The 27,715-nt window shown below is 46.4% G+C and overlaps 1 protein-coding gene across 7 annotated transcripts in view; it reads right to left on the bottom strand.

The window, feature by feature from the left end:
* Positions 1-26,135, bottom strand: part of arid1ab (AT-rich interactive domain 1Ab) — a 59,009-nt gene extending 32,874 nt beyond the window's left edge. For 4 of the 7 annotated variants that reach the window (XM_062528781.1, XM_062528783.1, XM_062528782.1 and 1 more), the window contains exons 1-4: positions 24,982-26,135; positions 7,287-7,499; positions 4,420-5,313; positions 3,371-3,487 (exon numbers count right to left, since the gene is read on the bottom strand). In XM_062528781.1, coding sequence (XP_062384765.1) covers positions 3,371-3,487; positions 4,420-5,313; positions 7,287-7,499; positions 24,982-25,881 — 2,124 coding nt within the window. In that variant the 5' untranslated portion in view covers positions 25,882-26,135. Of the gene's footprint in view, positions 1-3,370; positions 3,488-4,419; positions 5,314-7,286; positions 7,500-24,196; positions 24,225-24,678; positions 24,822-24,981 lie in introns of those variants that run through there. The other 3 variants (XM_062528786.1, XM_062528788.1, XM_062528784.1) reach the window with 3 other exon arrangements.
* Between the last annotated feature and the right edge of the window lie 1,580 nt (positions 26,136-27,715).

Raw genomic sequence — 27,715 nt, 5'->3', positions numbered from 1 at the left:
GGGAATTGAGAACATTGTGCGACTTGTGCACATCTTGAGAGCTAATTAATTACGATTAGCTCTCAAGATGTGCACAAGATCTGCTGCCTGCCTGTGTGTGTGTGTGTGTGTGTGTGTGTGTGTGTGTCTTCCAGTTTGTCTGAGCAGATACAACTGGTGCCTGGTTTCATTTCTCAACCTACAATCCCAAAAATAACACTACCCTGTATTTCCACAATAAACTAACACTGCAAAACATCTTGCAACAGCTCAACTTCTTGATTAACCATGTTCATAACATATCATTTTAACTGAAAGAGGAGAAGATTTGGACGCAACACAAGTGCGCGCGCATACACAGGCACGCACACACACACACACACACACACACACACACCACAGGTACGTGGGCGTTCCCGCGCTATTGCAAAAGCCTCTCTCTAACCTACCTGTCGAGAGAGAACGCTCAGCCTGCGAAACTGCCCTCGGGTAAACCACACACACCTGTGTACCTGGGTAAACAAACGCACACCCGTACTTAGAGCCAATCAGGCACAAAGCCACCTGATGGTGCCGCCCACAGTGCTGCCTTTGTAAGGTTGATGTTGATACTGCAGCCAGCGTAACACACTGACATTTTAGTTAGTCTTTAATACAGTAAAGGGAGAGAGATATGTATTAAGGAGAAGGACCGACTAGTCTGTCTAACTAAAGCTTGGACAAACAACATTCTGAAAATATGACAAAACTAAAATCAGTGACTCTGAGCCCTCAGCCTCCATGTCAAAAGCTAACAAAGTAAAGAGACCCAGTAGAACAAGCCTACAACAAGTAGCCATTTTAGATCAAGGCGCAGAGAAAATGGCTGACAGCAGATTCAAAAAAAGCACATCAGTGGTGTGTTTCTACAGAGTTTAAAAACTCATTTGTATGTCTTGCATTCAGCATCATGGTGAGTTGGTCGTGTTTGTTGCCCTAACACTGCTGCTGGCGCCTGCAGTCAGCTCAGCAAAAACAAGATGAAGAGTCAGTGAGAGAGAGAGAGAGAGAGAGAGAGAGAGAGAGAGAGAGAGAGAGAGAGAGAGAGACCGGTCTGACCCGTCCGTCCGGTTTCCCCTCCCCTCCTCCTCTCCTCTTCCACTCAGACTCTCTCACAGTTCACTTCGCCTCGTCGTTTCACAACTCCCCGGAACCTTCTGCCAGCGCGGGACCTGGCCGTTTTAGGATAAGCCCGATACGCCTGAGGGGAGACCTTGCTGGAATTTTCCGTTAGTTAACTACTAAGTTTGTGCTAATGAACGAACGAACACACACACACCAGAGCTACACTTTTTGTATCTGAATCTGTACACATAAAACCAGCCAGCATAAAACAAACTGACTTACTTAGTCCAAAGTCTCTTATCTCTGTTGATCTAGCTGTGTGTTTGCGGCAATATTTGCCTTCATTACCTCCCTTGTGTGCGGTTGTAACACGGTTTGAACAGTTCACCAGTGCACCTGTTCACTTGCCAACCACAACCTTCCACACTGTTCCAATGCAAGTTCAACCAGATTTTACCAACTTTTACAGCTACATGAATAAAGACTACTACTGTTATGATCCAACAACAGAGGCTATGTTGGTATTAACCTCAACAACCTAATCATGGCAGCTGCATCAGTGATGTTAAAGGAAGGATAAAACCAATAAGTTACCGTTAGCCTAACATTAGCATGCGTGACAGATGCAGTTCCCTGACACACACACACACACACACACACACACACACACACACACACACACACGTGTGGTCCAGCAGCTGTGTGCGTGTGGTCTCCACATGAATGTGTGAACACAGGCTAGAGGCGTGTGTTCTCCACATGAACACAGGCTAGAGTTAGCAGCAGGGGCTAATCTGTATGATATGCCACTGGTGTGTGTGTGTGTGTGTGTGTGGGGGGGGGGGGGGGTAATGCATCCGGCCCACGGCCAGATTACAGCATCTCATAGCCAATCGCGCGCAGCCAAGGGGAATCCCCTGGAAAGGAAAGGAGAGGGGTGAAAAAAAGAGAGAGAGAGAGGAATAACCCTGGCCAAGCAGCGGCCGATGATGGCTGTGCCCAGGGGATATATATAAATAAATAAATAAGAGAGAAATAAAAGAGGAGGGAAACACATCCTGAGGGCATCCCCCGCTGGCACACACACACACACACACACACACACACACACACACACACACACACACACACAGAGACAGAGCGCTCTCTCGCCTTTTTTTCCACTCTCCCTCTTTCCTCTTTTGAGGCTTCCCTCGCTCACTCACGCATGCACACACACACACACCCTTCCTCTTCCTGCTACACCACTCACTCACACACTTTCAGTCATCCTTCCTTTCATTCTACCCCCCCCCCATCTCTCTCTCTGTCATTTGTTCGCCCTCCCCTCTCCTCCTCTCCCCATCCGCTCAGTCTTACTTTCATTCCCACTCATTAATGATCTCATTTCTCACACAAGCTACCCTCCCTTCTCCTGGATGCTTTCAATGAGGTTATCTGTATCCTCTGAACAAATCACACACACACACACACAGAAGCGCAAAACGGAACTTCACACAGACACTCCTCTCCTCTCTAGGGCCCCTGACTTCCTCATCACCTCGGTCTATCTCAACCCTGCCATAACTGAAGAGGCCGAGTTATCACCTGCTAAAAGGGAACCATCACCACTAGCATCATCTTATCCAAGTGCATCATTTTGACACTGTTATGCAAGAGGTTTCTCAATTCGAAAGGTCTTGTCCCACCTTTCCATGTGTCTAAATGTGACGTGTGCACAACCAAATCACAAACCCACTGACGCAATACATGTTTAAAGTTTAACCCAATCCCGATCTGTCAACGGTATGGTCAGGAAACAAATGAGGTTAATCCGGTGATGCTGTTTTACTTGCAAAAGCATATGCAAAAGTCCACCGGGGTGCAAGCAGACAAGAGAACAGTAACATAAGAGTACAGGTCATAGAGAACAAGTGCGGTTCCGGAGTCAGAACAGGCACAGGTCATAGAGAACAAGTACGGGTCTTAGAGAACAAGTGCGGTACCAGAGTCAGAACAAGTACGGGTCATAGAGAACAAGTGCGATTCCAGAGTCAGAACAAGTACGGGTCATAGAGAACAAGTACAGGTTCCGGAGTCAGAACAAGTACGGGTCATAGAGAACAAGTACAGGTTCCGGCGTCAGAACAAGTACGGGTCATAGAGAACAAGTCCAGGTTCCGGAGTCAGAACAAGTACTGGTCCAGAACAGTCCGAGTGCTTTGCGTCCACTAAAGCAAGTCCCTTATAAGCGAGCCTTAAGGGAGGAGCGTAGGGCAGAGCAGGGCAGAGCAGAGCAGAGACTCACCGGCAGGCTGGAGGGTCGGCCCTGCATGCTGTCCTCCGCACCTCCCTTACTGGGGGCCAGCGGCTGGCTGGAGGGGGGAGCACTGGACTGGGAGCTGAAGGAGTCCTGGGAGAGCTCCTGGAGGGGGAGGGGGAGAGGAGAGAGGGATGGAGAGATGGAGGGAGAGAGATGGAGAGATAGATGTAGTTGAAGAGAGAAGAGGTGGAGACAATAGGAAGAGTGGGAAAGGAAGGAGGGATGGAGTGAGAGAAAGAAAGAAAGAATGAGAAAGAAAGAAAGAAAGAGAAAGGAGAGGGAGAGAAAGAAAGAGAAAGAGAGAGAGAGATAGAGATGCAGGGAAGTACAGAGAGAAGTAAGAAGAGGAGAGGAAGGGAGAAAAAGTGAGGAAAGAGAATTGAAAAAGGGGGGGTGAGATAAATATGACCAAATTTCAGAGCGCGCGCGTGCACACACACACACTCACACTCAAAATGAACAGCCTTGCTGATGCATTTTTAAAAACACACACACATACTGCTCGTTCTAGCAGTGCGTGCAGCTGACCTTCACTCAGACTGTCTGTGCACGTTCAGCTTCAAAGCAAGCAGCTGTTTTACCTCCTCAAAACACAACAGAGATCTGTGTTTCCCACCACTACACACACACACACACACACCCTAAAGCCATCTCCAGCTGTCTGGATCAATGAAGGCACCGAATCCACAGATCCCATTTAGTTTTGTTTATGTCCTGCTGTCTTCCAGGAGAATGCTCTGCTCACAGGTCCAACTAGAACACCTGTCCAAAACAGCACTTTTGATGCGGCCGTTGAGGTGACTGGCCCGTCCTGACGCAGCCATAACACCTGACAATATAGCCTATGAGCACAAGCTGGACAACTGGCTGAAAATATACTACTTCCATCAACATTACATTAGCCATGGATTCAGAATGTGGATGTTAAGTTGCCTCTGGACTCCCACCACTTGTTTTCAATCTCTGTGTGTGTGTGTGTGTGTGTGTGTGTGTGTGTGTGTGTGTGTCTTGTGCATGTGTGTGTGTGTCTTTACCTGTGATGGAGGTACAAAGCGCTGGAAGGGAGACTGCTGCTGCTGCAAGGGAGGGGTCTGGGAGTAGGGGGAAGGCTGACCCTGAGAGCCCGGCCCGTGCCCGTGCCCCTGCCCCGGGGGCTGCTGGGATTGCTGCGGAGGACCCGGCGTTTGCTGCTGCGACTGTGGTGGCTGCTGCTGCTGCTGCTGCTGTTGTGGTTGAGGGGGTCCTTGGGGCTGGGGCTGGGGCTGCTGCTGCTGTGATGCAGTTTGCTGCTGCTGCTGCTGTTGTTGTTGTTGTTGCTGCTGTTGTTGCTGTTGTTGTTGTTGTTGTTGTTGTTGCTGCTGCGTTTGTTGGGGCTGCTGTTGCTGTTGAGGGGTGGGACCAGGGCCGGGTTGCTGCTGCGGGTAGTTGGGCTGCTGGGACTGCGGCCCCTGGGGGTTGGGTTGGGCACCGGGCCCTTGCGGCTGAGGCTGAGGCTGAGGCTGCGACTGCCCAAACTGCGGGTGGCCTGGCGGATGGCCCGCTTGAGCCTGCGGGGGCTGCGAGTGGGGGTGAGGGTGTGGGCCGTGCCCGTGGGGGTGCCCGTGAGGGAAGGGCGGCTGGCCCTGGGGAGGCCCCTGCATGGGACCCTGGGCCTGGGAGTAGGGCCCCCCCTGGGGTCCATGGGGGCCGTGGGCGGCTGATGGGGGCTGCTGCTGCTGCTGCTGCTGCGGCTGCTGCTGCTGCTGCGAGTAGGGTGGCTGGCCTGGGGGACCAGAGCCGTGGGGGGTTTGGGGGTACGGGGACTGCTGCTGCTGGGGGCCATGTGATGGGGGGCCCTGCTGGCCGTAGTAGCCTGCGGCCTGACCCTGGTGGCTGTAGGGGCCTGGGCCATGGGGGCCGTGTGGGCCGTGCTGTCCGTATCCTCCCATCTATTGACACACACACACACACACACACACACACACACACACGGCAAAGAGGAGATCAGTCACATTAGGAGACGTCACTTGGGGATTCTGCACACAATATAGCACATTAAAGGGATAATCCGGAGTGAAATGCACTTTAGATCAATTTTTCGAACTATTGGGAGTACATACGTTGAGTTGACACCAAAATCATGTCATTCGGATGTATTTTGAGAAAGTTCGAGTTCACCGTTTTTAGCCAAAACTCGTTAGCCTGGAAGTGACCGGGGCAAGTCCTTTCGCCGCTACAAAACGCTATTTTTATACCTCTTCTACTGTTCCAACCAACACTACACTGACGTGGTAGTGAGTAGAGGGTCCCTAAAGCCAAACCGAAGTATCCCCACGTCTTTATGTGGTCGGATAGAGTCCAGAATGAATTTAATCGAGTCCGTACCTTTCCGGAAATGTCACTGCTGCAGCTAGCAACGCGTTAACAACATCTAAATAACATTTCCGGAAAGGTACGGACTCGATTAAATTCATTCTGGACTCTCTATCCGACCACATAAAGACGTGGGGATACTTCGGTTTGGCTTTAGGGACCCTCTACTCACTACCACGTCAGTGTAGTGTTGGTTGGAACAGTAGAAGAGGTATAAAAATAGCGTTTTGTAGCGGCGAAAGGACTTGCCCCGGTCACTTCCAGGCTAACGAGTTTTGGCTAAAAACGGTGAACTCGAACATTCTCAAAATACATCCGAATTACATGATTTTGGTGTCAACTCAACGTATGTACTCCCAATAGTCCGAAAAATTGATCTAAAGTGCATTTCACTCCGGATTATCCCTTTAACAGCACAATCTGCATTAACCCACTATATAGCTTTGATGGAGAAAATAAAAAAAAGAAGTCTGTGCCCAGCTGAATGCATTGGGCAGACAGAGGAAATGTACATCAAGGGAAGGGGGTGGAATTGTCCGCACACACACACACACACACACACACACACACACACACACACTCAGCCACCTGTGGCTACTAGTGGCATTGGCTCAGAGACGTCTCTTCAGGTGGCAGCTATTCTCCCTCTCCATGGTGCTGCCACTGGAGTGACACTTAGACACCAGAGCACAGAACAGGTGATTTTATTGTGGAGAAGGACTCTTAGAAAGGGGGGGGGGGGGTTAGGTCTGACCTTGCAAGGCAGCTAAGCTAAAAGCAGAGAGAGAGAGAGAGAGAGAGAGAGAGAGAGAGAGAGAGAGAGAGAGAGAGAGAGAGAGAGAGAGAGAAAGCACACATACACACAAACAAAAAGGCCTGTGTGACAGCCAAAGCACTTATCCTCTCGAGGAAAATGGGCAAAAGAGAAAAAAAAGAGAAAGGAAGAAAAGAAAAGGGGTTGGGGTGGGAAGGAAGAAAGTGCTTCTGACAAAAGAAAGGGGCTTTAATCTAAACAACCTGAAGAGGGTGTTTGGCGACGGCAAGGGTGTGTGTGTGTTGGGGGGGGGTGAACTACATAAATCACTGGCTGGCGCTTCTACTGGTGGCAACACAATGGGCATAACCAACAGCACCAGCATGTGACCGACCGCCAGGCCGTGCCTGTGTGTGTGTGTGTGTGTGTGTGTGTGTGTGTGTGTGTGTGTGTGTGCCAAGGGGGATGACTAGTCACAGTCATAGGGGCTCAGAAAGAGAGGAGAGAGATATCCCTCCATGGTCTCTTCAGGAAATAAACACTATCTCAGCTATTTATTTGTGTCATACTCAAGAGACTTTATTAATAACAGTGAAACAGATATGAGTATGTGTGTGCAAGAGAGAGAGAGAGAGAGAGAAAGAAAGAGGGAAAGAAAGAGAGAGAAAGAAAGAGAGAGAAAGAAAAGAAAGAGGTAAAGGGAGAGTGAAAAAGTGAAGACACCGAGATATTCAGAAAAGCTCAAACTAGAGCGATAGTAAAAGCGGAAGAAGCTGGCGACAGGTTTGTCCTCACCTGCTGGCCGTACTGCATGGAGCCCATGCCCGCCGGCGTGCGGCCCTGCATGCCCAGCGGGTACCTCTGTGCGCCCGGAGGCCCGTAGGCCTGGCCCGGGTACTGGGGCCCCTGCGAGGGCCCGGTCGGAGGGCCCTGCCCCTGGGCGTACGGGTTGGCCGAACTGTAGTGCTGCCCCCTGATCTTCCCCACCTGGTCCATCGGACTTGGAGGCTACAAGGAGAACAGGCGAGAAATGAGTGGGTTACGTTCAGATCATGGCAGAAACATCACAAAACCGTCATTTCCCAACTATTAGCCACAGCTTACATAATGATTCTGCTAAATTTCTGTGAATTTAAATGTTACACAGAGGCAGTCAAATGGTATTAATATTGTCCTGCAGCTTACTGTATTCACAATACAGCTAATACACAGGAAGTTACTGTGTACATGCTACACTTTTTTGTGGCAATACTGTATGTGAGGGGTCATGATGCTAATAAAGCGACTTTGAATTGGAATATGAACTGGATCTGAATAGATCAGTGAAATGGCTCATTGGCAGATCTGGAAATAGGAGGTATGCTGGACAGTAGATGCAACATCCTTGCAATAGCTGAAGTTCCCATACAAGCAATCATCCTCAAGGCATTCAGGCCAACACATCACTCTGGATAAAACCTTTGGCCAGACGACGAGATGCAGCAAGTGAAACTAGACAACGGAATCCCGCTGAGATTGTTGTACCTGAATGACCTAATAGCCTAGTGAGTACACACACACACACACACACACGCCCACACAGGCGGAAAAAAATGCACGTTTGCCACAGCGCGTCTAGACGCAGCATCAACAGTAATGCATCACCACCGCAGAAGGGTGGCTTGAACTCGGAATGATCAATGACTTACGGCTGGCTAAACATTAAATGACCTCGCAGACTGCTCGGGGCCTTATTTAAGCAATAAAGCACACACACACACACACACACACACACACACACACACACACACGGAGTGGCAGGATGAATACACACTGATGGTCCTGTAGATTAATTTCTCTTCTCAGATAAAAAAAACAAAACATGTGCAGGCATACACACACACGCACACAAACAGGGAAGTGTTGGCTGTGAATGAATGAAAGGCGTGGAGAGCGTGGTGTGTGTGTGTGTGTGTGTGTGGGTGAGTGTGTGTCACTAGAGAGAGGGAGGGGGAGGGAGACGTGCCAGCGGAGGAGATAGAGAGTCATGCCAAGAGCCACATGTTTCCTCCTGCTGCCTGGGAAAATACACACACGCGACAGGACATGTCTACAGCAGAGAGAGAGAGAGAGAGAGAGAGAGAGAGAGAGAGAGAGAGAGAGAGAGAGAGAGAGAGAGAGAGATTCAAAAGTACTGACAGCATCGCACAGACGCAGCGACGCACACACACAGTTGGACAGTCTTGTGTATGAGAGAAGGAAGAGAGCAAGAGAGATACTAGCAGGACATCACCGCAAGTATTGAATAGCAAGACATACAGTATACACACACACACTCACTCTCTCTTGTATTGCAAGAGGCATTCCATGTTCTCCCACTGTCCCTGCATCTTTCTTTCTCCGTCTCTCCCTCACATACACTACCTCACACAAATCTGGAATTGTGTGTTTGGTGTTCGCTCCAGTTTTTGTATTTTGTCTGATGGCGATTCACCTTCAGTACCTCCATGACTGGGAGTTATCACGGTGTTGCTGCTCTATGTAAGTAAGGCACTGTTGTGTTGCCCTGAGTGTAAGCCTACATTATGAAACATGCTAAATGTTTGCTGAAATAAAACTTGACTTCACGACTCTTGCTCACTGCTCATTCAGCCTCATTCTTCTAACAATTTGTGTATTCTCTCTCTCTCTCTCTCTCTCTCTCTCTGTTCAACCCTGTTCAAGCTCCTCGCTGAGGTCCTGTCTGTGAAAACCACCAACCTTCTCCAGGTCTGACAAGCAGCTGAGCAGCACTGCAGAGCACACTACAACTTTTAAAACACACATATGCAAGCACACACACACACACACACACACTAAAAAAACCTCACGGTACCACCGACCGCAAGCATCACAGCGAAGAGAGTTTGGCATTTTATGGCTTTGTAGGTCTGCCCGTCGAAACCAAGCCACTCTCTCGGCCAAAACTAACCACTAATTACTTCCCAGGCTTATTGGTATCTGCTTACAGACACAGAAACACACACACACACACAGAGAACACATGCTGGACCTGCAGAGGACCACTGTACACACTCACACACACACACACACACACACAGATAGAGAACACACACACAGGACGAGTGGAGGACCACTGCACACAAACGTGCTCTTCACACACACACACACACACACACACACACACACAGAACCTGTGGAGGGGCTATTTATAGCAGAAGAGAGAGGCAGAGCAAGGGCAGGGCAGGGAGCCCATCACTGTAAGCACTCCCAGCTGCACATGTCTGAAGCCCAGCCAGGCCAGGAGCAGCAGCACACAGGAGCAGGAGCACCCACCCCTGCCTCACTAATAAAGCCAACCTGGCACCGTATGAATGACAGGGAGTGTGTGTGTGTGTGCGTGTGTGTGTGTGTGTGTGTGAGAGAGAGGATGTGTGTGAAGGGGCATGCACTGCCAAAGGGTTTGAAACCCAGTCACATAGTGAGAGCCATATGCAAGGTGCAAAGAGAATTGGAGTCAGACACACACACACACACACACACACACACACACACACACACACACACAGGGAAGGAATTTGATATAAAACACACACACACACACTCACAGAAACACACTCCAGTCCAGAATTTGCTTTCAGCCTAAGGGGCTCACAGCTTCTCCAAGTTCATGACTGAAACGGCTTGTGAGCCTCTGTGTGTGTGTTTGTGAGTGTGTGTGTGTGTGTGTGTAGGGGGCGGGGCAGGGTGTCTGTGGGGAGACCACAGACTGCTGCGGGCTCGGCTGTCCTGACCTCCGATGCACTCCTGACCCAATCACTGACACAGACACAGAGAGAGAGAGAGAGAGAGAGAGAGAGAGAGAGAGAGAGAGAGAGAGAGAGAGAGATGACGTAACAACCATCTCCCATCGCCCTGTCTGTCACTCAGCAGAAGTCGCCATGACAACTCACCCAAGTGGCCTTATGAATAAAACAGGAGCAGACTCACAGGTGCACTGTGGCCAGAGGTAGCCTAGCACTCCCAGATCTGCTGCTACTGCAAACACTGCAACTTTAGCCTCAGCACAGCCCCATAGAGAGCAACAGCTAATGGTCGTCTAATAGAAAAACAACACCTAAGGCACCTTTGAAGAGAGGCAAGATTAGACACAATAAAACAGCAACAGGAAATATAACTGGACAACCAATCAACAACTATCTACTATAATTTAGCAAAATGATCAATACCTCCACTCATGGTCTCCATCCACTGTAACAATGTGAAAGACAATGCGGTTAACATTATGCACTAAAAGTACAAAGTACCAACTATATACACAACTCTACATGCAAACCTGGAGTTTCCGTTGCAGTGGTTGTATTTGTTGGTATTTTTATATGTATCTTTTCATTTAGCAGACACGGTGGAAACCTGGAATTGAACCAGGAATTGAACAAGGAATTGAACCCACAACCTGTCAGGCTCCTGCATGCTATTGAGATGGTTAGCGCTTTGTGAGCATTAGCTAGACTCTGGCTATGAGTTATGGCTATGAACAGAAACAACAAGACAAACTGTACTGTTCCCCTTTTTCTTTTATCTGCTGTGTACCTTTGATAAATTAATTGTCAATATGTTCCTCAGTAGAGAACTCTGTTGCAAATATATCAACAATAGTGCTATCAAGTACATGTACTACATGCAAATATTAACTCTAGTGCTTTTAAACAGTAGCCATTAACTGTAGCCAGCAGACCAGAAGAGTCTGCAAACAAAGCTACCATGAAAGCTGTGGCTAAGCCATCTCCAAAACACCTCAAAGTTGCCAACAACAAGCTTTTGTAGAGAGACCTTTTTTTAAGCCATGTCGATGCCTATCCTGATGGAAGTCCATTAGCAAGAATCTTTGAGGTGCTGTTCAGGCCTTGACTTCATCGATCATGATGTGATGACGTCAGCATCCTCTGTTAAGAGTCAACCAGTTTTCCCCAAGCCATCAATATTCCATAACCATCCACAATTTCTCACTCGTGGTAAAAGCAGGGGAAACCCCCATGAGCAGCGATCAACCTGATCATATTATGATAGCCAACTAATATGACGTGCCAGTTAAACAAATGGACCAACATCACAATGACCATGTGTGCATCATCAGCAACAGCAGGTCCAGTCAAAAGATGAAAACAAACCAAAAACTGGTTGGTATTTCAGGATGAGCAGAGAGTGTGTGTGTGTGTTTGGGGTCGAGGTCAAGCTTTGGCACAGACTCTACCACACGTGTATTTTTGGCCTGCACTCAGCATTCACATTAATGTCCAGACCTTAACAAGCCATTCACATTTATTCAAAGGAGACCGTGCGAGTGTGTGTATGTACAAGAGAGTACTACTATTTCTGTGTGGGTAGAGAAGAGAGGAAAAAAGGGAAAACTGCACTAGAGTGCTTTATGGCCGATGTATGAGATCCATGCTTTGATTCACACACATCAATGGGTCCTTCAGACTGGGCAATACCACATACAGGACTCAGCCAGCCTTCCAATACTGTTCAGGTGCATTCTAGCAGAACATTAATCATTTTGCTGTTTTGCAAACACCTCAAGGCTGCTGAAGTCATTTGTTACATTTCAATTTAAATTTTGTATTTTAGAAGTCTTTTAAAGAACTACAATATTTCTATTAACTTCTGTTTGGGATAATGCCATTGGAGAATGGTGCAATAGTGTATTACACACACACACACACACACACACACAAGCTCTTCCAACAGTCACACACACACACCCGTGCGCTCCATTTCTCTGATGTGCCTGGTGATCTAATCAATCGCAAGGAGAAACCCGTCACTGTCTTTCTTGTTCCCTTCCCTCCTCCCCGAAAAATAAATAAATAAACGCAATTAGCACATGGCTAATCTGCATAAAGGGAAGCCCACACACACACACTTGGCAGATCATCTCACAGTCCTATGGTGTGTCAAAGGAGGGGGTGGGGACAGCTTTGGGGAAGGAGGGTGCTTGCGTGCGTGTGTGTGTGTGTGTGTGTGTGTGTGTGTGTGTTCCCTGGCTGGGCCTGTGCTGGATAGCAGAGATAGAGGAGACTGCGGCGGTGGTGGCGGGTCGCACAGATGGGCTGAGGGCAGACGATAAACAACGGCTGCTAATATAATCCCCCTGCCTGGACACATGGCCCAGAGCTCTGTAGCGCAACACACACACACACGCTGCTGTTGTTATTCACAACGCTCTAACCCGAAACACACACTTTTGTGCCTCTTTGCGGTGTTATGACTTAACAAACAGGCACAAATACACACACTTTAGTATCTGGCAGTGCACATGTCAACAGTGTCCTGCAAGGTATGCTGACTGACCAACATGCCTGGGAATTTATCCCCTAATGCCGCCTTCCACATCCTGCGACAACACGGTCACACAAATCCAGTTCCCCGTGCAATCCCACAGATCACAGATGACACAGATTTCTTCTGTCTTTAAGCCACATTTAAGCCAAGAGATCTTCACAACAAAATAATGTCAAACCAGCCTCCAGAAACTAACTCCGAAGTGTTTTCACAAAAAAGGAGACCACCCAACACGGATTGGGTTTTTCTTATAGCCTAACATTCCAGTTCTCTAGGGGATCAGATAAACAAATTACAACACATACCCTTTGCAATAACATAACAAACAGACCTTGATTTGTGGTTTACAATAATCAATGGGAAATTCAGCAAAAATAACTTGGTAACACTAAGGCCATGAAAATCCAGGCTAGCATTGTTTGCCAGGAATTAATAACCATCATCACTCAAGCAAAAATGTCAGCCAGGAAAACATAAGCCCATCTCTATGATAAAATGTTAGCTGAGAGAACCCATATCTATCTAGGCTAATATGCTAACCAGGGCAACAAATACCAGTCTAGACTAATATGCTAGCCGAACAACCCACATCCAACTAGACTAATATATATGTTAGCCAGAAAACATACCCAACTAGGCTAATATCAGAGCCCATTTAGGGAGAGCCGGTTCACTCCCTATTAAGTAACTCCATTGTAACGGCATTTTACCTGCAATCTGTTGCAATTCCGCTAGGGGCGATCGCGAGTAAGTGCAAAAACAATGGGGGTCTAAGGGGCTAGACAGCTAAATTGGTCTGTTTCACCTGATTGTCATTGAAAAATCAAAGATTGGATTTTAGTTTCTGCAAGCTCAATATGGATTATAGGTCGAAAGTTGAATAAACAAGTACTTATGGCCCTTTGGTTTCTTACAGGCTGGGTCGTTGTTGCCCATAACACACTAGCATCCTGCTAATGAATGACGTCATGGACACGTTTGGAAGTAGCCTGGCAAGATTCCGCTCAATTTTCATTTCTCTACAGCATTACATCTGGGTCTGATCCTATCGAACTCGATTACTCAGGATGCATTCCAACCGGACCAATCAGCGAACGGGGGGATGGGGGGAGGCGGGTGTTAACGATGACGTCAAGCATATGCGCATTGTAGTCTCTAGGTGTCATGGCCAAACGTTAGCGATTGGATAAGATCAGGCCCAATTGTTTCAAACTTCAACAGAGTTCACGCCTCCTGCCTGAAATCGATTCTGAATGGAGTAGGTCCAGACCCTCTATAAGATATTAGTAAGAGGGTTTGGTTTGGCCAGGCTAGTTTGGAAGGCTTTTTATAAACAATTAAGTGACTTGAAAAATCTAATACTCAGCCGTGTGTATTTCTTTGACCCCCCTTTCGAATGCAATATTACGATTTCAACACAAAAAATTATATCCAGAGAAAAGTGGATTTTAGGGGTACAACTCCATTCACCACCATTCATTCTCCAATTGCTCGCGATCGCCCCCTCGTTGCAGTACCATCCGGAAGTATTTTGAGAGTTCTCTCCTTATTAGACATTGACCTTTTCTGAAACGTGCCCCTTGGTCCTCGCTCTACACACTTCCACTTTGTTTGCGCGTTCACGCATTGAGTATCATCCGAAACAAAATTTGAGTCGAGTGAAGTGCCTAGGGAGAGGGGCTACCATGCCTCCAGGAGCACTGATAATCAAGGTACTTGATTCTGTGGAAAGGGACCTGATGAAACCCATGAATATGTTAGCAAGGGCAACACCTATCCATCTAGGCTAATATGTTAGCCAGGACAACAGATATCCATCTAGGCTAATAGAATAGAATAGAATAGAATATATACTTTTTTGATCCCGTGAGGGAAATTCAGTTCTCTGCATTTAACCCAATTTAACCGAATTAGTGAACACCGGCACACAGTGAACACACAGTGAGGTGAATCACACAACCCAGAGCAGTGAGCTGCCTGCCCAACCAGCGGCGCTCGGGGAGCAGTGAGGGGTTAGGTGCCTTGCTCAAGGGCACTTCAGCCGTGGTGGACTGGTCGGGGATCGAACCGGCAACCCTCCGGTTACAAGCCCGGTGCGCTAACCAGTACACCACGGCTGCCCCAATGTAATGTGGTAGCTCAGAAAAATACTAGGCCAATATGCAAGACACAACAATCCAAACCCAACCAGGATAATATATTAGCCAGGAGAAGCCAAACCCATTCTAGGCTAATAGTTTAGCCAGGGAAGCTGTCACCCATAACTAAGGGTAAAGGAGCAGTTGGGAAGTGGTGGGAGTATGCAAATTCTGAGGGATGACCTGATCCTGCATCAGCAGATGAGTGGAACGGTCATAACTGTTCAAGAGCCTGAGAGGTCATGACCACTGAAGAGTTAGCATAGCCACATAGCCATGACTAAGGTCTTGCATAGCCACATGACAGTCATATTGCACATCTGGAGACAACTTATCATGTATGCAGAGATTGCAGACTACATGACCACCAGTCAGCCAAACTCCTTTCACCTACAAAACCCTTCCAATCGGGCCGAGAACCAGCCAGCATTCCGATGTCCAACTCTTTGCACAGGGGACATTAACAGTAGTGCAGAACTTCAAATATCACTTAGGATCAGAACATACCTCTTGGAGTCTGACACTACAATTTCATTAAATCTGACGGATTTCAGGATTGCTGCCCGTGAAATCTGAATGACACTATGCAGCTGGTCTTGCATAAACTCTTTAAAAGCCTAGATTACTTCAAGGAATGTAGTCAACGTCAACGACCAGCACTTATGTGGTCAGCTTGACGTAACAGCATGTTGACTTTGTGAACAAGAAGACAATGTACAATTTCAAATCAAATCAATGCCGTTTTTTGAACCTGTCATTCTTTGGAGGTTTATGCAATGGCTTAGAAAGCCAATTCATTAAATCAGTTGGACCTTGACACTGGTTCTGAACGACCACGCTAAACAAATCAGATCATTTATGCAAGAGAGGAGAAACTTTGATGAAAACCCAATTTACCAACTAGAGAAAAAAAGGGGGGAACACCAATGGAGATATCAGTGTCACAATGGTCCCCTCCTTTAACCTTCACACTCAATCCATTCACATTGCATTCCACAACACACTCATTGGTCATGGCTAAAGCCCTAGCTGGCATACAAACACGGCATACCTACTAACACTCAACATTGCACCTGTGGTATGTGAAGTCAGCCCTTCCGGACAAGAAAACCTTTGATTTCAAATAATAACCACAATCCCAACATTTCTGTGTTTGAGTGTAATTTAAGGACCTCTTCTGTTGCGCCCACGACCAGCTAACCATTCAGCAGGTAGCATCAGAGCAATGCGATTACAATGTTGCAGAATGACTGTTCTGGAGAATAGAATATCCGGATTCCATGAAAGAGAAGACAGAATTTTAGAATCCAGCTTTGTCAGATTAATGCATTATTTTCTTAGAATGTTCAAAAACTCCCCTTCAGAAGACCAATAGCGAGCCTGAAAGGTCATTATTGGACAGGGAAAGGTCTCCCAAGATAAGGCTAAATGCCTTTTTCAACCGGCTGATGCGACACACTGGTCCCTCACAGACACAGTTCTTGAAAACTGTGTGACCATAACCCAGCTTGTTGAGGTGAAAAATCCACTGGCACTGACTTTTAAAGGGTTACTCACACTCACACACGCTTCTTGCAAATGCACTCATTGTCTCAATCCATCTGCTGAAAAGGGGGCGGAAAAAAATGATGCCGATATGCCATATTTCATTCTTTAAGAAAAGAACAAAAAATGAGAATATGCCATAAAAGAAATAAATAGCTTTTCCATTTCCATATAGCATGTCTATCATAGCTCAGTATTGACACGTGGCATATCACATCTAAAGTTCAACACGTCTCCCACACCGCTGCATACATCAAGCGTTGACATTTCTCCAAACATAATGAAGATCGTTCGCGCATGAGTGTGTACATATGTGTGTGTGAGTGTGTGTTTGTGAGTTAAGTGTGTTGCGTGCGAGTGTGTGTATTTATGTGTGTGTGTGTGTGTGTGTGTGTGTGTGTGTGTGTGTTCCCATTTCCATGTTGGAAGTATGTCACTCAAAAAGCAAAGCATAGCATCTCTGTCTATGTTTAAGCTGCCATCAGCCTAAAGCAGTTGTGTGGCTGTATTGGTCTTGTGCACAAGTGCACCACATGGAGAAGGACTGGGAGCTCCTAACGTAGGCTGGAGGTGTCCTGGATGAACATAGGTAAGATGGCGGAAAGCTTAAGTGAGTGCATGAAGTCGGTCTCTGAATTCAACTCAAGTCAACAAAGGGCCACGTAAATACATGGTGGCACTCTTAAATTCTAGAGAAACTACAAGGTGCGAGTGCACTGCCCTTTTCTGTGTGAATCGCAATGTGTGCACATTTTAGCCTTCCTAAAGAGTCAGCAGTTAAAGACAGAAAGAGAGAAAAAGCACGCAGGGTTAAGAGAGGGTGTAAGGGAAAGAAAGAAAAAGCAGAAAACAAGTAGTGCAGAGAAGTCAGATAAAGAGGAAGGGAAGCCATTGGGGCAGGGGAATGAGAGGTGGGGTGTGTGTGTGTGTGTGTGTGTGTGAAGGGGGGAGTGACTTGTGTATGCGCGCATAAGTGTCCTGGTCAGGGGCAGTGTGAGCAAGAGGCCAATTTGCACTGCGCGCCTTGGGCTTGGGATGAGACACCACACACACACACACACACGGCACCCCCTACTTCGCCACCGTCTCCGCCGCACAGCCCCTCCCCTCCCCCCCGCCGTTCCTGAAAAGACGGATTGCTGACGGCACGTGAAGCGTGAGCAGGTCAGAGCAGCTCCTGAGGGGTTCACTGGGACACACACACACACACAGCCACACTGGCCTGCGGCAGAGGATCATTCACAAAAAGGGGGGGGGGGGGGGGACACACACACCACACTCACACACCACCACCACCCCTTTCCCCAGAGTCCTGACACACACACACACACACACACACACACACTGTGAGGCAGCATGTGCAAAGACATTACTCAGCAGTCAGACAGTAGTAGCATGGCTGAGTGTGCATCTGCGTGTTAAGTGTGTGTGTGTGTGTGTGTGTGTGTGTGTGTGTGTGTGTGCTGATACACACCCCTTCATCAGCTCACTGGGCCATGTGCAGGACAGGCGCCACTCTCAGAAGCACAGACGTCTCACAACAAAAACACAGCATTAAAAATGCATTGCAATTCATACACACGTGGAGACACACAAACACACACATGTAAACACTGTAAACACGTCTAAAAGCAACCCAACTCCACTGCTTACACTTAAAAAAAAAATGTACATTTACGTAAATCTGCAACTGCGATTAGAGAAACAAATCACATCAGGGCCATTTCATTTTGCATTTCAATTAAAGTACAATAAAACATGGACTGGTTCATCAAAGGGACACCTAAGGATTCTTTAAAGCCTGCATGGTTCTACACCCCAAGAACCCTTTTTTAAGAGTGTAATACTTCACCTATATGCCAAACAAAACAAGAGTATGGCTGGTTGAGTAGACCTACCTAGACAGTGTCTGCACACCCATGCACATTTGATCTCCCGCAGCCAGCAACGCGGTTTTCACTAAGGTTAACAAGCACTCCTTACAGACTCTGGCCAAGAGCACTTTGTGTGGTTCATTCTGGGCCATATTCAGGTATTTATACTTCTGGATGTAGCCCGGGCAGTTATTTTTACGACTCTGTGTGCTGATGTGCCAACTGGCCATTATCGCATGAGACGATGATGCAATGTAGACAACACGTCGTCTGTCATCACTTTTAAAGTACAGTATGGGTGACATTTAAACTATGTAGTGCTTTAATTGCTTTTGGCCCATCGTGTTAAGTTTATAGGCCAATGTAGAATCTTGACACAATTTTGTCCGATAATAAATTACTGATATTTTTTGTTTGCGTTTTCGTTGTTAATCATACTCTGAAGTGGAAGACAAACAGAAAAAAACCTTATTAAAAATTATGACTGAAGCATGTTTAAGTGTTTTAGCCCTGCACGGCACCATCTCACTCCACACACACAGCAAAATTGATGCGACATAGAATAACAGAATAACATCGGCCACTGCCATCTGCAATTACATTTTATTTGCAGATAGCCGTTCATTTGCAGATGCCATTCAACAAAGCCGAAACCGATTAGGCCGATATATTGGTGCATTCCTACTGTCAGCAGTTCTGTTTTTTGCTGATGCATTCAAAGAAACTCAACTTCCCAGAACCCCTTTGCTTACACATTCAGGGTCATATTTCTTTGAACGGTGCATGGAGAGTAAGTCTATGTGGACGTTTTGACGATTTGTACACAAACTACAACACGGCAGGTTAGTCGTCTATCTGCTATTACCTGATCCTCACTTTGTCTAACTACAACCATAACAATGGCAGGAGCCAATAACTCCTGAACGTCCCTCCGATCAATATTCAGCACGTCTCCGACCAAATGAAAACAAGCGTGCAATTTGCTCACTGGCGGCTTTGGGGGAGGGAAGTCAAACACGCTGTTTGCTCGCACGTTTTCACAAGCAGGAGAGATTGGCCTGCTTCTCACTAGGCATCTTCCCGAGGAAGCACCACTGTCAGCCCACTATTAAGGTAACATTGATGCCTGGAGACGTCAGACGCTGTCTCTCTGATTTAGCCCCAAGACTCTATTAAAACGTTGTGGCATGATTTAATAGCTCTTTAGCACAACTCTTATTTCACCAGGACAAGTGTGTTGAAACTAATTAGCCTCCCACACACACATACAGTACTTGCCCACAAATCCACACACACACACACACACACACACACTTACAGAAGAGAGTGCAGTTCCACCACAGAGCACAGGGTTGGCTGGACTTTGATCAGTTGCCAAACATATCAGGGCTATCTCGTCCAACTCGAGCTCAACATGAAACTCACTTCACTTTTCTTTCTCGCTCTCCGTTTCTCCCTCTCTTTTTGTAGCCTTGTGTCAGCTTCATATGGAGTTAGCCTATCTGAACCTTCACTGGACATTTACACACAACCATTTGTAAACCCCTCAAAGCAGGATCTTTGCTCCATACTATCTCTGATTCCACCGGTCAATGAACTATTTATGTGAAGCGTTGTGCTAGAAAGCTCTGTTTCGTAACATGTTACATGTTACCTAAACCTGCTGTATGAAATGGGCTGGTGGGCTCCTTTACCAAGAGAAATTGTTAACATTAGGTACTAATTTTGATTCAAAATGGAAAAAATAAAAGTGTGCTTTAGTCAAGCTGTAGACAAGCTATAGGGGAGCAAGTCTGGTTTGTGCAGTGGAACTAGGCAGCTCACTAATTATTATTTGTTTAGTGAACATTAGCCCACCTGCTTACAGTAGAGTAGGCTAGCATGCTAACTGTTCACATTTAGAACAAAACACCACTGGCTCATATTGACAAGTTGACAAATTGAAAAGTGTGTTAATTATGAACCACTCTAAATTGCATGGTCTTTAAACATCCATACTGTGTTCATTTGAGCCAATAGTGTTTTGTATTGAAATATAATTTAATGCAGGAGGGCTGTGAATCTTGATTTAGGCGCGTTTCCATTACCCTGACTTTTTTGGGGGAAGGTACTTTTGACCGGGCCGCGACTGGCCTGGTCCTCTCAGGCGTTGTGTCTCCATTACAGTAATGGCCCTGTATGGACCTCGTGACGTCATCAGATCGCGTCTGTTTTGTTTCCGTTTCCGTTTCTTCTTATTTTAAATTTGGAGGTCATTTGTCGCAATCTGCTGATGCACTGCGACAACCAATCTGCGCGAGGTAGCCACTAGTACCGCCCAGCGACTCTACCGGGCCGCTGTGAGTACCTACCCTCCACCAGGTACTCCGTTGGTTCCTGTAAATGGCCCTGAAAACGGCCCTGTTGGAACAGCCCGGTCAGTGGAGACACGCGCACACAGCAAAGTCCCTGAAAAATGGCCCGGAAGTTCCGATAGTGGAAACGTGCCTTGTGTAGCCAGCCTGCTACTCCAGTTTGTTGTTGAATCCTCAGTTTACTTTGTAGTATGTAGAGCTTTTAAAACTATATGTTTGTGTTGAAATAAATCACTTACACTAACATTGTATTCAATTTGCCCTCTAACAGGCATAATGTGTCACAATTGAAATTATCAAGGTGGTAAAGTGTTAATTAAGAAGAAACGATCAAATGTCAATTCTGATAGCATTACATCCTATAACATGGTGGAAAAGCATCGATGTGGACTAGACAAATACCTTCAGGGAAGAACATTGAAAAATATATCCTCTGAGTAAATAGCCATGAGGGTCATTGACAACACAAGGGTCAGACCAAACATACAGCCTACATCTTCTGACAAGCAACATTTCCGACACAACAACACAGCGGGACAGTAAAGTTCACTGTCCCTGAATTCAGACGGTCGACCAGGCACAACAAACTGTAGCCCTGTACAACCGGAGCAGTCAAATCAACTCAGCATGACTGGCATATGACATGTGACTACTCCCTTCCCACCTCTCCTCAAACACAAGAGACACACACAACACGGTATGTCAAACAAGCAGGACACTTTTCAATGTTCAGCTCGAGAAGCCTGAGCTCTAAACGGAAAAAGATTTTGAATGGGAGCTAAATGGTGTGCGGATCTCTTTTCCCTTGTGATACTTTCATGCTGGATCCTGCACTCGTCCAATTTTGGTCTGGGACATACGCGTGGCCTTACTCTTCTACTACTCGAGAAGCCAAGCAAAAAGAGACAGACAAAAATTTGCAATGCCCATTTTGACTAGTCATATGCGGTGTAAACAACATCAAGGTTTCTCAAAAGGCATGCTGGCGAGATTCAATGTGAATCAATTAGTGTGTAATAATTCTCTGGATGATAATCGTTTGAGGGGGGAAAATACGTTCCCAGAGACATATTCTGGAGTGCAATAACAGGGAAAGCATTCAAAAGAATAGTGTTGATGAGGGCTAACTCCTGCTCCAGCGCCAGTAATCACTGTTCCACAGAGACTCAGTCAGCCTATGAATATGAGCAGAAGACACTGCACAGCACCATCACCAAAAATCAGATTACAACATCTAGAAGTGCAGATCAACTTTGTAAAGATTGTTATTAGGAAGGCATTTTGTAGTAAATAAAGCATGACTATTATACTGAGAACAACATTGTGGCCAAGTAATTTTAGAGCAAAACCTTGTCCCTAATCCAGGGAGTTAGACCACTGACTACTTTTAACAGTGGCTGCAACATTTATGGCTTAACAAGGTATAAAATAACAATATCTACAATTCACCCAGCGTACATAATCACAAATGCAGATCAAATAGTGTACTTTCCACACACATGCACCAGTGCAGTTCAACAAATATAAACAGTGCAGTACACTGTATGTGGCATTGTCTCATCAAAATATGGAGAACACAATGTTCAAATGCTGCATCCTCCACTGCTATTGGTCTGCAGCCTCCTCCAAGTTAGTCATCTTAGCACAATATCACAGTTGCATAGGCCTAGCAATAGACTTTGTATTGGGATATACTGAGACAATGTAAGAGTCCTTTTTGCTTGACCAACTCTTTCATATAGGCCTACTTGTACAGTTCAAAAGACATACCATGCCACAATAATCTGTAGAAATTTAAATGAATATGCACCACTACACTCGCCATCAGGGTCGATTGTTGATGTAGCTAGCCTAGTTGCTATTGCTGATATTGATAATGCACAACATATTTGTGTATCTCGGTCATTTTCAAAGCAGCCATCATTTAAAAAAAAAAAAAATCATCATATACAAGTTACTACATAAGTAGGCCTCTTTATAGCATTACGACATTTCTCCCATGTGATGGTAGGCAGGCTAACAGCAGGCCACAAATCAGTTTCCTTTATTTTCTAATCATTGTTGTAATCACTGAGCATCATAGGGGTTAAAAAAAGAGAAAGAGAAGCAAAACACGCCTGCCAAAATGGGAAATACCAACACAAAAGACAAAAAGCAGAAGTGTGGACAGCTAGTTAAATGAAAGTCTGTGACTAATACATGCATCTCCAAGACAGGGAGAGCGAGAGGGAGGGAGAAAAGGGGGGTGGGGGGCACTTGTTGACATGGTTACGCGACTTGAATGAGAGGAGGGAGGAGGGAAAAAAATTGTACACAAAGCAGTGACACTTGGCTGACACCTGGCCGGCATGTAAACACCGCCTCAGCTCAGTCAGTGGCAGAGCCACGTTGCCCTCTCTCTCGCTCACTCGCTAGCTCCCTATCTCGCTTGTCGTCTCTCTATGCGCACTGGCTGTACCAGGAACTGCTTTCAACAGCCACAGAGTACCGACAGCAGTGGCCACACCTACTACAGCACTGATCTGGAATCATGTGAGTTACATGCAGCACCAGTGTTTTCCTCCAATCAGCCAACATGCTAACATGAATAAACTGGCGTGATTTTTTCCTAAATGTATTAGTTATGGATAATCATGTGTGATGACTTTCATCATCAAACATTGAAAAAATAATCCAACAGAGGAATGTCAGAAAAGGACACAGATGTGTTGAAAATGAACTCACAAAAAAATAATAGGTTTGGTGTTATGCTTATATTTCTCATATGATGAACTGAGATGTCATACTCTATTACAGACAAGCTACGTGTGGAGCAAAGGTCCCTCTGCAGTGCAAGCAAACATGCATGCATCCAAATGCATTTGCCCACGATGTATACAAAAAAAAAACGTTCAAACCCCCTTTTAAAATATGTTCATAAAAGACAACAATAAAATGAATGTTGCATAAACATCATATCTTAGTGTTTGAAGCAAAGAATACATAGATAACACTTAAAATTCTCACCCGACATTTAATAATCTTATATCGTTATATCAAAATGTATGCAGAGCTCACATCACAACGCCAGTGTACAGTCCCAACTATGTCAACATTCGACGATATGCACCAAGACTGACAATTTAATTAGTGCAAACAAACAAACAAAAAACAGCGAGCTTCCGTTGATGTACTTTAAAAGTATACCAATGCAGGTAATGAAAAGGTATAAGCATGTCCAAACATCAAACCGGGAAAACGTGTTTGTATAATTTTCTACCCTCTTCCAGTACACCCGAGTTCCACCTCGTCGGGGATTTTTACAGCATTACATTAGATGCAATTATAAATGGCCAGGAGCGGCGGAAGGCTAGCCAATCAGATCTCAGCTAGCATGTCAACCTAAGACCAACTGTCTCCTGCCTTTGACAGAAGGATTTTACCTCCATAATTCAAATCCCAAAGCAAAGCAGCAATCCGCACTTACTTACTCACATCACTGATCGTGTTTACCAAGTCTTCTTTCGGTCGCAAAGCATTCAAACCAAGGAATACGGGATTCTGATTAAATAATGGACATCGGAATACACTAGAAAAAAGCGGTATAAATTATCAAAGGGTGTGAACCGTCACGACATGTGTTTAGATACACTTAACGTTATGTTTGTTGGGATATTCAAGAAAACCATCGACAGCAAACAAGCTTTGAGCGAAAATGTTTTCAGTCACTGCGTTGGATCGCTTCTTTCTTGCTGCGTAGCTATGACATATAAAACGATATAACCACATTAAATAATGAACTACAAACTCTTTGTGGCGTGCAAGCTTCACGCAGTCTCGACAGATCAGTACAAACACTATAAAGTTAGTTATGTTTGATACAGAGAGAAAGATCTCAGGAAGCAAACGTGTAATTGCATTAATGCCGATTTTTTTGCTGCATACACAAATTCGTCCAGAAAAATCAACTTACTCCTCAATTTCGACCGGCAGGTCGAGCACGCACCTTTCACCCAAAGCAAGCCTGTGTCCCCTACACGTCCAGGCTCAAACAGTTTTCTCTAACGAAGGACTACAGGTTCGTTTGACTTTATAACTGCTTCTAAACTAGGTTGTGCTGAGGGAAAGCACAGAGGCAGCCATTTTAGACACACATAGAGACAATGGCAGGACCATAGCAATACAGTGCTCATTTCTATGGGAAGCTAAGGGCTAGTGTTACAACTGCTAGACTTCAGAGTAGAGAGAACCCTCCCAAAAGTGACAGAAAGTTTACCTGGTTTCTGCTAAGTGGTTGTCCCGAGTTTCCCGGGCTCATTGGAGATGGATGGTGGCTTCTTTGTTGCCAAGCCGGATGGCCCCCTCCATACTGACTAGTGCTTCCCATGTCTACTGGTCCCTTGCTAGCCCCTTCTGGGTTGTTATAGTCACTTGGAGGATAGTTTTGATAGCTCCTTGCAGAGCTGGGGGAGGTTAGAAGCTGGTTAAGAGTCGGGGTTGAGGTTGGTTGAGGGTTTCCCATGTTATATCTCTGATTATTGTATGGGGCTACCATAGGTGTAGTTCCTCCAGTTGGCTGTTGCTTGCCTGGTTGCCCCCCAGCAGTCGGGGGCTGGTTGTTGCGCGGGGAACTCATGCCGTAGCCTTGGCCCTGATATGGAGTCCGATTTGGGTATGGGCTGTAGTTGTTAAAGTGGTTGGGGAAGCCGTGGTCATGCGAATTGGGCGGGTATGGGTCCATCATGCTGCCTGGCTGCACTGCCGGCCCCGCTGCAGCTGCCATGCCAGGGCTTTGTTGTCCGCCATGTTGATGAAAAGGGGCCCGGTTGTAGGGCTGGTTATAACCGTAAGGAGGTGGAGGAAAAGTACCCGGGTGGTGGTGAGCTATTCCCGGGTGGTTATTACCTTCAGCGCCCCCTGAATCATTCTGGTTATTATTATTGTTCACCCTAGACGAATTCCCGTTCCCGTTCTTCATGTCAGGATCCCCTCCTCCCCCTACATTTCCACCGTCGGCCCCGTCCTGCAGTTCTTTCTGCGCTGGAGATCCGCTGTCTGGTCCCGACTCTTTATTTTCCTGCTTTTCGCCCGCTGCCGAGTCTTCCTGTGGGTCCCGATCCGGCTTTTTAAGTTCGGATGGCGGGCTAGTGTTGAGAGTGGCGACGCTAGCGGCCATGATATCCCTCTCTCCCCCCTCTCTTTCACAGCGAGTCAGTCACTATGCCTCTCTGAATAGCATTGAATAAATACAATTATTTATAACAATGTACCCGTGTCCCGGATCATTCCCCCTACCTCCGGACCGAATCCGGCCTCCACTCCAGATTCCAATTCAAATAAAAAAGTTCCTGGAACCAAATAAATACAAATCCCGGGAATGAAATTAACCGACACAAAATGTGAGGGGGTTTCTCTCACAGAACGAGAGTATGAGCGAGGAACCGATCAAGCCAGCACGAGGCTCCGCGAGACACAGCCATTTTACTGAGGCGCGTGAGATGCAAAACATGGAGTGGAGTAGGCTACTAGGACGAACGTGGATCGGACGCTGGAAAGGACATGTTTGACTCTGAGGCTAAGCTATAATCACATTTTTTTGTTGAAAACAACTGTTGGCTGCCATGTTGACACATGTCCCACTCCCATCTATAAGTATTTTAATGATTCCAAAGAATGAATAATGAGTAATGAATTTTGTTTTGAGTGTGCTTTTCTTAACTAGGTAGCGAAGGCTATTTAGCCATTTATGCTGCTAGCAGCTTTAGACTAACTGAAATCCCACAAGTTCATGGTTCACGCTCAATGAAAAGCTTGAACCAGTTATGACTGTCTCTTTTGCATGTGGTGCGACCAAATGAGAGGAGTAGCTGCAGCATATGGCTTGATCTGTGAAGACTAAAGCATGAAATTACAACCTGTGTGTGTGTGTGTGTGTGTGCGCGCGTGCGTGCGTGCGTGTGAGTGTGTGTGTGTGTGTGTGTGTGTGTGTGAGAGAGAGAGAGAGAGAGAGAGAGAATGGGGGGTGGTAGACTGAATGCAGGAAGTAGCCTAGCCTACAGATTTTTAAAAAGTGAAACACAGCTAAGAGGGAAGGAAAATGTGGAAAGTCTAAAAAAATCCACGTAAAGATGCAGCATACAAAATGGCACAGTTATCCTCCAACATCCTGTTTGCCATTGTATGTAGTTGAGACACTGAGAAGATAGAAAGAAAAACAGTTGGAAAAACAGAAAGTAAATCAGATGAAAACAGCCATGCTTTCCTCCTTTAGTTCGCTGCTCTATCTTTCTCTCTCTACCTCTTTTTCTGTCTCTGCTTCTCTGTTCTCTCTCTTCCCCTCTCAGCTCTGTCTGTCTCACTCTCTTCCTCCCCACCCCCTCTGCCTGCCTGCCTGCCTCACGCTCTTGCTCGTTCGCTCTCGCTCTCCCAGCAGCAGTGGCGGCAGCTTCACTGCTCTTGCAAAAGCAGCAGAACTTTGCTATGTGAACGTGGGGGATGGGCGAAGAGAGCAGACAGCACAGCACAGCACAGCAGAGCGCGGGCGCAGCACACACAGTACAGACAGCTCTCAGCGCCCCTATTCTCTTCTCTTCTCTCCCTCTCTCTGTAAAAAAACTGAGCACTGTTTCTGCCTAGCGCCTTGCACCACGCCAACCTGACCTTCCTCCTCACAGTGGTAAAAAAGAAGTGGCACTACAGTTTTATTTTAAATGGGGGCATAAAATGGTTAGCCTTGGATGGGCTATAAGATACAGTTATTTGTGTGTGTGTGTGTGTGTGTGTGTGTGTGTGTGTGTGTGTCTTGGAAGGGGGGTCAGTGCTTGAATTATATCAGCCAAACTGAGAGCATGGTGCTGTCAGAGAGTCAAGGAGATAAAGAGAGCGAGCATGAGAGAGGAGGGGGTTGGGAGTGAAGCACTAGCTGTTTCCTTTAGCATAAACTTGGTGTGCAACACAAGCAAGGGGGTTTGCTCTCCTCAGATCCCTACTGTCTATTCATCTCTAATATT

This window comes from Sardina pilchardus, chromosome 24 (genome assembly GCF_963854185.1).
Source record: "Sardina pilchardus chromosome 24, fSarPil1.1, whole genome shotgun sequence".
In the NCBI taxonomy this organism is placed as follows: Eukaryota; Metazoa; Chordata; class Actinopteri; order Clupeiformes; family Clupeidae; genus Sardina; species Sardina pilchardus.
This window is presented reverse-complemented; position numbering and strand designations above follow the sequence as displayed.